At 47.5% G+C, this 10,803-nt stretch overlaps 1 protein-coding gene across 1 annotated transcript; it reads right to left on the bottom strand.

Moving 5' to 3' along the window:
• Positions 1-1,430: 1,430 nt before the first annotated feature.
• LOC104472377 (calsequestrin-2-like) lies at positions 1,431-9,399 on the bottom strand. Its single transcript, XM_010088034.1, has 5 exons — positions 9,358-9,399; positions 6,852-6,906; positions 6,063-6,163; positions 5,636-5,710; positions 1,431-2,333 (listed from the first exon to the last, which is right to left on the bottom strand). The coding sequence occupies exons 1-5, from the start codon at positions 9,370-9,372 to the stop codon at positions 2,121-2,123; spliced, it is 459 nt and encodes a 152-aa protein (XP_010086336.1). The 5' UTR covers positions 9,373-9,399; the 3' UTR covers positions 1,431-2,120.
• Between the last annotated feature and the right edge of the window lie 1,404 nt (positions 9,400-10,803).

Genomic DNA, 10,803 nt, shown 5'->3' with positions numbered 1-10,803 from the left:
GTTTATGCATCATAAAGAAGCAAGAAAGGGCAAATAGTTGACCTGGGGGCTTTGCTGTCCTCTCTATTCTTCTAACAGGCTGTGCCAACAGCTCCGGTTGAGTGTTTGATATTCAAATGAGGAGCTAAGGTGGCCTACGGTCATATACCATGTAAGCACAGTATTAATTCATATCCGTAGAGATATCTAGATATCCAGCTGCATGGTGTTCATGCTGGCACTTTCCACAAAGGGGATATGGCACACATAGGAATATATCAGTACTTCAGCTTTTTTATACCAGTAGTTTTAAATTTCTATTTCAGATAACGTAGAAAGACAGCCAAAGAGACTGATCAACAGGCAGGAAAAAAAAAATATCTATAAAACCTTGCTTTGCAGTTCATCTGATAAAGGAAATATATAGTGTGTAAACCTTGTTTCTCATCAGGGTGATACGCATTTGTATAACAAGCTCTAATTCTCCTGTCCCTTGCACTGTTATTTCCCCTAACATCACTTACCTCTGATGTAAGCCAGTATAAGAAAGGTCAGAACAATGTTTTTCATCTGTAGCAAGAGAGGGTGTGTGTACCCTACCTATGCTAACAAGTCTTAATGACTGGAGAACATATTTATAAATGTATTTATAAAGATAAAACTATCATCTCCAAACTTTCCATTCATTGCACTATTGTCAAACCTAACAAGCTAAGACAATTGAAATCTGCCAGCATGGGAAAGCAGGGAGACCTAACACTGTCGCAGTGACCTGCACATGGATGCTGCTGCCCTTGCCAGGACTGAGTTGCTGACCCTTTGCTTTGTGAGGGACCTCCTTGACTGCAGACTGGCACCCTGAGCTCCTTCTCAGTCTGCAGTCAAAAGAAGCTTCTTGTGGGCTACCATGGGACATCCGAGTCTCTAAGCAGGGATTAACTGTACAACTGAATACTTAAAAGCCAAACAGCTTGAATCCTTTCACTGCTCATTGCCCAACACACATTATCCAGGATCTAATACAGTTGGATGGATGTGTTCCCTCCCAACATCTTGGTCATAGGAAAAGATGCTGTGTAAGTTTTGGGTTAAAACTCAGCTAAAGCTGGAAGGTCATGGGGAATAGGAGGGCTTTGGGGCGGGGCCCTGTGAATGTTTCCACTGGCAGGAGTATGCTGTCTATCTCATGTGCGCCACCTTCAATCCAGCTGAGGTTCACCTGAAAGGGAAGGTAGGCCCATCTCAGACTTGGCTGCAGATGTTTGGAACTGGCCTGGAGTCTGCTCTCCTGCTTCTTTGGGGTTAAGACCAACAGTTTGGCTCAGTGCCATGATCTTCAGCCTCAAGAGTTTGGGCTCAGACCTGGATCAGCCTTTCCAGCAGTTCAGGAACTCACAGGCTTTGAAGTCTCATATCAGACCACCTACACTTACCCTATCTTTGGCCTGAGCTTTCAGGAAGAAAGAGGTTCAGACAGGGACCGTGGTGTTCGGTTTTGCATTGCGTTGACAGACAAGAATATCTTGTCATTATATGGAATCACTGAAAACGTAAATAACACCCCTAAAACCTTCCTCCCCTCCCTGAGCTTTTTGCTGCTCCTTGCATGTTATTGAGGAGCTACAGACTCCTGCAGCAGAACTTGTGGGATTGAGTGGTCTTGTCAGAGTAGCTGCAAAGGGCATTGTGTTTAATTAAAGGACTAAACTTTACAGTGGCCTTCCCTATTTCTTGACGTGAGATTTGGTCTTTAGATGTTAAGTGCTGGGCCGATGAGCACGGAAAACACAAATTGGCTCCCTGTGTCCCTCTGGCAGCGAGCAGGCAGGCACTTTCCTTCTGCCCTGGGACACTCGGGGCAGATTCCCTGCAGATTCCTATTGTCCTTACTAAGGAGGCATGATTTGCAGCGGTGCTGGGTGCCTGCAGGTGCTGCCCACAGCAGGGGCAGTCCTAGTGGCTCAGCACCACTGAGAATCAGGCCAGGGGGTCCCGGCAAGGACAGGGGCAGGGGGAGCGGAGCAGGGGGGAAAGAGGAGCAGCGGTGCTTGCTGACGCTCAAACACAGGCCTTCCGATGGAGGGACCTGCCGCGGGGGGAGGCCTCTCAGCCCCCACAAGTCAAATGGCACAGAGTCATAGTTAGTCATCATCATCATCATCATCGTCATCATCATCATCATCATCATCGTCATCATCATCATCATCGTCGTCATCATCATCGTCATCGTCATCATCGTCGTCATCATCTTCAGTATTTATCTTCCCAGAAAGCACGTCCTCTATCCAGTCCTCCAGCTCCTCTGCCGTGGGCAGGTCATCATCATCTCTGATGTCCATCCAGATGCTGTCAGCCTGTGGGGACAGGTGAGGGGGGATTAGCCACCCTCAGAGACACAGCAAAGAAATCAGGTTTGCTGCTATTGTGAGGGTAAGGGTTGGACCACAAGTAGGATGTACGTGTGTGGGGGATTGTGGCATTAGCTCCCTCTGCCACAGCCTGTGGACAGGCTCTGCCACAGTGTCCCTCTGCCCACATGTTGGGATTACGATTTTCCCCTGAAGTGCTGCTGTATTGACTAGGGGCAGTGGGACTGGTCAATGGGTTTATGTGAGTGTGTGGTACTGTTTGCCCTGGGTTAGATGTGTGCCCACTGCCTGCTCCTCTCCTGCACTGCCTACACCTGTGAGAAATCGTCCTCCTGACGCATTGTTCTCACCCTGTCTGGCCAGTTCTGTAGACTTCAAGTCTACATAAAGAGAACATAGAGAGACCTCCTGCATTGCCTCAGTTCACAGGAAATCACAGCAGTTTCCCTCCTTCCTTCCAGAGCTCTTCTGGGACCTCTCCTTTTGAGCCTTTTACACCCTGCTGTCAGCACCCTTTCTCCTCAGCCTTTTACCATCACTTTTGCCTCAGGATGTTGTTCTGGACTCTCCACATGTGATACCAGTTGCCCCTCTTGGAAGAGACTCTCCTCAGATCATCTCAACCATGCTCCAGCTGAAGAATGGTGAAAAACACAGGACTGCAGGTGCCCCTGCTCTTTCTCTCCAGGTGCTTGCATTATTTCCATAAACTGGAGGGGATGGGGGGATTCGGTAAGAAGATGCTGTCTAAAATGCAGTGAGAAGATACTGTCTAAATTGTGGCTGTTACCCCGGGATAGGAATCATAGCTTCGACTGCCTCTGAGACCTGGAAATTAAAGGTTTTCTCTCCATTTGCTGTAGGTTCCTTGGGTAAATGTCTGGGTAAGCCCCTTCCCCTCCACTGTCTCCCCTCCATAAAATAGGATCAGCTACCTATTTTGCAGAGGTGCTGTGAGGTTGTCTTGTTCAGCATTTGATGTTGCAGAAGCAAGTGCTTTGCATGTGTTAGAAGATAACTACCAGGTTTTGCAAATGCACTCAACTTCTTTGCCTGTCTGTGGTACCTGGTTCTCTTTGTTGTATGGCTTACTAAAAAGCTAGACCAATTTCTGCTCAAGGAAAGCTGTTTCCCCCATACAATGTTTACTTCCTAAACCACCAAAACTAATAAAAAAGAGCCACGGAAAGACATGCAGGTTTTGCTTCATGGAAATGATCTTGCCCCAAGCCTCAGGACTGGTTGTAGGGCAAAAAGTGACACCTTTAAATAAGGGGAACAGGAGTGGGCCCATGGCACCTAAAGAAGATGCTGTGCAAATGAAGCAGCGATATTTTGCAGCGCATCATGACCCTCGCCGTGAGCCACTACAATGTGACAGGCCAGTGGGGGCCGCTGGGAACTCTGCTGTTTATATTGGCAGGTTTTTAGAGAAGTGATGGGGTCACAGAGGTTATGTCCACTGAAGCCAACAGCAGTGTTTATTTTTACTCTGTTGTATAAGCCCCACTTGGTACCTGTGTAACTTGGCTGAATGCTGTGATGTAACACTGAAATAATGAAATGAGCTCAGTGTTTGTTTTAGATATCACCCGCCAACCTAGAACTTTCTTAAATCTCTCTCTTGAGGAATAGAAAACAGACTTAAGAGGAATGAAATGAAAACTGCAAATACTATAATCAAAAACCTGAAACATTTACTATATCAAAGCTAGATAATGCAGAAGTTTTTACAGGTCTCTGAGTGACTGCTGGATAATAAGGCACATATTCCTTCCTAGTACAGTTTATATATGATTCTCTTGCCACTGACAATCCTGCTTCCATGAATTTCCATTGATAGCTGTTTAATGTAGCTTTGACATGACTTAAACACGGTCAACAGCAGTAAATATAATGAAGGAAGATACTGCGGACCAATAATAAGGGCAAAAGACTGGAACACCTGGGCTCTATTTCTGGCTTGTCCGTTCATTTCTCTTATGGTCTTAGGGTGACAGATGCTATCTTGGTCCTCTTCCCTTTTGTCTCCCTCTTAACAATTCTGCTAACAAGTCTTAACCCACTGGGTCCCCCTCTCTAGGTGTCTGTCCCACAGCCTGGCAGATGCTGCTCTATTACACATAAAGCAGCGCCCACATCCAGCCAGCACCGCACCTACTCCACAACTGCCAAGCCAGCCTGTGCACTTCCCTCTCATTCCCCTCAATGAGACAGGCAAGATCCAGGGTCTCCACTTTCCTCATAACACAATCACTTTGCCTTCCCTACCACATCTGCTGTCTTATGGTCTTGCAGCATTTGTTATAACAGGAGGCACAATCATCTAGTACTCCCTCACTGTCCCTCTTTTTTGGGGGAGGTACGGGAGAGAGGATGTGGGGGCTGGGAGCAAGGTCAATGTTGGAGCCAGGACCAGCACCCAGCCCCAAACAGTTGTCCCAACTCTAAGTCCCTCTCTGCTCTCTTCTTATAAATCATCAGGTTCCCATACAGATGAAATTTCAAACGCAAAGTCAAACACCAGATTACAAACACTTCTGCAGTGGAGAGATTTCTGCTTCCAGAGACACTTACATACCCACACAGGTTCATTTGAAAGATATTAAAACACCTAGCACTTAACCATCAAAAAAAAACCTGAGGTAACAAGCGAGCCAGGCTGGAGCACACCATGTTACGTGCATGGATCCCTCCATTACAAGTTTATGTCGTACTCTTATTAAGGCTGTATATTTATTTGTTGGTTTTTTTTCCAAGCTGTGCGATTTCTCCCTGTCATCTGCTGGGGACTATCTTTCCCTCCTACACTCAAGCTGGGCCATTCTGCTGCAAAAACACCCTCCTTTTTCTTCTCATCTCCTCCCCTAAGCATGGCTTGCTTTCCCCCCTACACACACACTTTTCCCCCACAAGCCCACCCAGGTTCAGTCAGAGCAGGGCACAATGGTGCATGTTGTGGTGCAAATTTGAGACCTTGAAAACAAAACCAGGCAAAGCCCTGAAGCTCAGACCACAGAGGCTGGTCCTGTCCTCAGCAGACGTGGTTTGTGTGTGACTCGGCAGCAGAAACATGCTCAGACTGAAGGCCTGAAGCTCCATGTCAGAGGTGTTATGAACCCAGCTGCATGTTGGAATGGTGGTCTTTACACTTCTTCCTGGAGAAAAAGCCTGGTCTACTTCCATTTAACAGCAGAAATCCCACTGATTCTGGTGGACCTCAGATCCTGTCCATTCTGGCACCTTAATCTTGGGATCACTGGACTTTCTGGGCACATGCTACTCACATCTGTGACGTTCACCACCCCAATCTGTGGTCTGAACAGGTCAATCTTGAAGGTCTTCTCCCAGTAAGTGATCAGCTGCAGGAGAGAGAAACAAAGCTCAGACAAGGATGTTTGCAGTACCCCATTGCATTAATTCAGCCGCCTGGGCTGTGGTGTGGGGAGCGTGCATCGGTGAGTGCACGGGAGAGGAGAGGGGGCTGAACCCAAGCTTGGGCTGCCGCACACAGCGAAGGAAAGTGCCAGCTCTGACACCACCTTCATCGGAGGCAGACATGAACAAGCAGCTCTCAGGGGTGTCCTGTGGTCCAGTTTCCCATCCTTCCCTGTCCCATATTTCCTGGGACAATTTCTGTACTCGTGCAATCCCCCCACACCCACCCCCATCCATGAATTAAACCACGAAAGGCAAGGAGCCCCTGCCACTCACCAGAGGAAAGTCATCAGGGTCAATCCAGACAATGCTCAGGTCGGGATTATCGGTGTTGTCCCTGGCAACCTGCTTCAGGATTTCCAGGAACTCAAAACCATCTGAAATGATACATGAACCACTGCAGCCCTCTCCTGCAAACACGCAGGCACTATTTGCTTGTGGGGTTTTCAGCCTCCCTCACTCCTGAGGCACACAGGAGTTGTTTATAGTTCTCATTAAAATGCTGTCTCCCAGCTCTTTCTGTTGATAATAAGGCTTTTAATTTCGAGCATCCTCCCCGGGTATTGAAATTAGTTACACATGAATTAAGTCTCATAATCCTTCCATGGAGTGGAACAATGTCACTATTTTCTTGTGGCAAGGGAGCAACAGAACCCCCGAGAGGCCGAAGCTTTTCAGCATGCTGACGACGCTGAGCAGCACTGATGCCATGGTTTTTCAGGAGCTGATGCCCGTGGGTTTCCCGCATGCACATCACACACCCAGCCCTCAGCACTTTAGTGGAGCCACGCGGCAAGGTGGATGAAGAGTTAGGGAGCAAATCCTGGTGCTGGGGTGGAGGGGATGGCTTTTTTTTTCCCAGTTGGCTATCTGTTTATTTGAATCTGAATCCCAGCTAGCACAGCTGCTAGCGAAAACACCCAGAAGCATGCTGGTTCCCTATCCCGGCAAGCTGGCTCTCACTGTCCTGACCAGGGCGTGGGGCTCCACAATGCAAACCAAGCACATGGAACTACACCATCTTGAGTGATGGAGAGTTGTGCAAGGAGGAAAACAATCTCCTACCTGGGTCGTCTTCTTCAGCAAAGGCCACAATGTGGATTCCCTCCATGTCATCCTCCTGGAAACAACAGAACTATTAGTGATGGGCCAGGGAGGGAGGACAGAGCCTGGGCGGTTCCTGGAGGTGGGAAGTGGTGGGATGCCTTCAAACGAACAGGACAGTTGCAAAGGGAGACTTGACTAGAGCCCTATTGCGACACCAGAAATGGGAGCTGAGGTGAGGCCAAGTCCTGGAGGCATTAGGTGCTGAAGCAGGTAGTTTGGGTAGCGTTGCTGAAACCTTTCAGCTAAAAATGAGGTGGGCACCATGATGGCAAAGGCAAGGGAGCTTCTGATAGTGTGGGGCAAAGTCTTACCTGCAGAGAAGGCCAAGGACTCTCTAACATGGGAATATGGGCTCACCCTCCATGCCTGAGGCCACCTACCCTCATAAATTTGCAGCTTCCAGGGGATGGTTTGTGGAGAAACAAGTATTTGCTGAGACCCCAAATATGCTCCTTTGGGGACAGCAAAGGAGGTTTCCCCAAAAGATGAGGGGCAAGGTGGCTCAATTGAACACCTTTCAGGAGGTGAAGGGTCTCTGTGAGCAGCGAGGGGAATTGAGTGGGAGGCTCGTTTTGGGGCTTCAGTGAGTGGAGGACAGAAATGACAGCCTGGTGGACTGCTTTTCTCTATGAGACACATAAGTAATGGGTAATGATATTGGCAAAGGCCAATGCATCTGCTGGCCAGTTCATCATCTGCCTGCTATGAATGTCATCTCTGAATTATCTCATGGATCGGCTTCGCCTTCCTCACTCACTGCTGGTCCCTGTTTCCATTTCAATTGGCTTTAATGCGAGAAAAAATTCCCATCTAAATGCTAATTTCTTTTCCCTTCTGAGCCCAGAGGTGACAAAGCCACCATCAAAAACTGAAAGGAAAAAACCCTGAAAGATTAAGTGGAAAACATTATCTTTAAAAACAATAGCGGATGCTGGGCCTTTGCTGGTGTCCTTAGGGAATACGTTTTCACCAGGGCGTTTTAGGCAGATTTACTTGGGATTCAGACCACTTACATCTGCCATAATCTACACTGTTGCTTTTCCCCATATTTGCCAGAAGCATTTTCAAACGGCAAAATAAAATATATACATGTGTGATGTATAATTACATATATGGCTATATAGTGTAGCTCTATTGACCTCCAAGTAAAGGCATTGTAACTGGAGCAACCCTAGTGAAGGCACTGAGGATGTTCTGAACTTGCAGTGAGACCAGAATCCAGCCCGTTGTTTCCTGTAGGTATGAGTACCCAGCTCATAGTGGAGGCAAGCTCTGTATTCCCAGGCTGCTGGTAAAGTGAACATCCCACAGCCGACAATTCACACTTTTCCTGAGGTTATTTTAGAATATGTTCAGTATGAAAACAAAATCACTGCACGTGAAATTTAGGTCCCACTGAAGCCCCATGAAGAAACTTCAAGGGACTTAAGTGGATATAAGAGGCTACCTTCTATACAAAATATGTATTTCAAAACAAAATGAAAAGCTACCATGCCTAAGTAACTCATAACTTCTCATTCAGTTGTGTTACCTCTCATCTTGTTGTATTAAAGACTCCCAAGGTTTTTGGTCCTTCAGAGTCCTGGAGCATTTTGTATTATACAGCCAAGCAAGGAGGGAACTGAATGCTGTTGTAAACACACTGAGCTTTTCGGAGGAATGACTGCATCTTCCTTAGCATCTGTAAAGCACCTGTTCAGCTTTATTTTTCACCATTCAGCTGGCACTTTAAGGTCCCTGGCTGGCTATTAACAGCATACTCATTCACAGTGAAGGGATAATTTGTTATACGTTATTTTTCTTTCATTTTCACCCTTCCCCTCTTTCCCCCCCTTGCAGACCAGGAGAATACTCTGTGTGTGATCAGTGCCAAAGCACTGGTTAGTTCTTCACAATCGCTTATTTGCAGCTTGCTCACACTGTGAGAAGTGCAATCAATGCACAATTTGCTCCGTAGTCTATATAATTAACTGAACTGCCTGTCCTCGCTTGCATTTTGAATTGTATAACTGCTGTGGCACAATTCCCATGAGTCATCTGCTCGGTACAATCTCCGTAGCTCACCCAGCGGACAGGCCACTGAAATCACCTCACCACCATTGCTGATGCCCATTAGGTGAGACAGAGCAACACTGGGAAGGATGCTCCCCATAGCTATATCACTGCCGCTGCAGGGGCTCAACACCTGCCTGGCACACTTGGTTAGCTTTTTCTGTTCCTTCTGTGGAGCAAATGGGACCCAGCTCAGCTGTCCACGGCTGTTGTGCAAAGCATTTGAGCATACCCTTTGAACTCAGACACTGGGCATCATAGCCAAGGCTTTCCCTTCTTCACAGAGGAGGGAAAGTGCTTTGCAAGGAAGGAAAGTTAATGTTTTGCCCAGCTGGAGGCTGGAGCCCTTAAGCAGCGATTTCTTGTTAGAAGCTACCAGGGGGCACAAGGCTTCCCGCCCGCTCGTACTTACCCATGTCTCAAACATGTCCTCTGGGCGCAGTTTCCTCAAGGTGGCCCTGAAAGGAAGAGAGAAACGCTCTTTGAGGACACATTCCAGCACCATCACACATGGTGGCATCATGACAAAGGTCACCATGGCATGTTTGGTTGGTGGCTGGAGTCAGTGCCATCAGCCACCATGTTTTGAATGCAAGTACGGGGGCACAGTAGGTCAACTTATACTTTTATTTATGGTGGTAAAACCTTGCCCTTGCCCCCCTTGAGTCACTGCAGATGCTATTTGTGCTTGGGAGGATGAGATGCCTCTCTGTGCTGGGTATTCTGGTGAATTATTCCCACACATGGCAGATTTTTCTGTCTGTGCTGAGAGCACAAGGTGACCCATTCACTTGTGTATTGCAGTCCCTGGGACATTCCTACTGGGCTTTGTTCCCTTCTTCTCTTGGTTTTACCCCAGTGTAATTCCACCATAAAAGTCCTTCCAAACTGTGCTGAAGCAAAGACGACAGAATAACCTCTGGCAAGAAAATTTAGATCATAATAACTGCTGACAAGAAAATTTAAACCATAAGACTGGCCAAAGAAATTTTTTTTGAGAAGCAGTTCATAAAGGACAGAAAAAAAAAAAAAAACAGTAAATGTTTCAGACACATCCATAGCAGGAAGCTTGTCAGAGAGCCTGGGAGGCTGAATGGTGACTGGGGTGTTAAAGGGGCACTGAAGGAGCACAAGGCCTTAGCAGACAAAGAGAAGTAATCCTTGGCACCTCTGCTCCCTCTGGCATCAGGTGTTCAGGGATGTTCCCCCAGCAGAATAGGTCTCCCTGGCCAACCAGCCCTGGAAGCTGTTGCAAAGAAAAGTGTTGGTCGACGACCAACGTGAGATGGTGAAGTTCAAGATCCTCAGGGCAGTGAGGCAGTGAGGAGGGCGCACAGTGAACTCACTACCCTGGACTTTAGGAGAGTGGACTTTGGCCTCTTCAGGGACCTGCTTGGAAGAGTCCCATGGGATGAAGCCCTGGAGGGAAGAGGGGCCCAAGAAAGCTGGCTAATATTCAAGGATCACTTCCTCCAGGCTCAGGGGCGATGCATCCCAACAAAGAGGAAGGCAGGGAAAAATGCCAGGAGGCCTGCATGGATGAACGAGGAACTCCTGAGCAAAATCAAACAAAAAAAGGAAGCATACAGAGGGTGGAAGCAAGGACAAGTAGCCTGGGGGGAATACAGAGACACTGTCCATGAAGCCAGAGATCAGGTTAGGAAAGCTAAGGCCCAAACAGAATTAAATATGGGCAAGGACATTAAGGATAACAGGAAGAACTTCTATAGGTATGTCAGCGATAAAAAGAGGACTAGGGAAAATGTGGGCCCCCTCCGGAAGAAAGCGGGAGACCTAGTGACCCAGGATATAGAGAAGGCTGAGGTACTTAACGAGTTCTTTACCTCAGTCTTCACTG

The sequence above is a fragment of the Pterocles gutturalis genome, unplaced genomic scaffold, assembly GCF_000699245.1.
Source record: "Pterocles gutturalis isolate BGI_N339 unplaced genomic scaffold, ASM69924v1 scaffold17351, whole genome shotgun sequence".
Lineage (NCBI taxonomy): Eukaryota > Metazoa > Chordata > Aves > Pterocliformes > Pteroclidae > Pterocles > Pterocles gutturalis.
The sequence above is the reverse complement of the archived record's forward strand: the minus strand, read 5'-3'. Positions and strand labels throughout refer to the sequence as shown.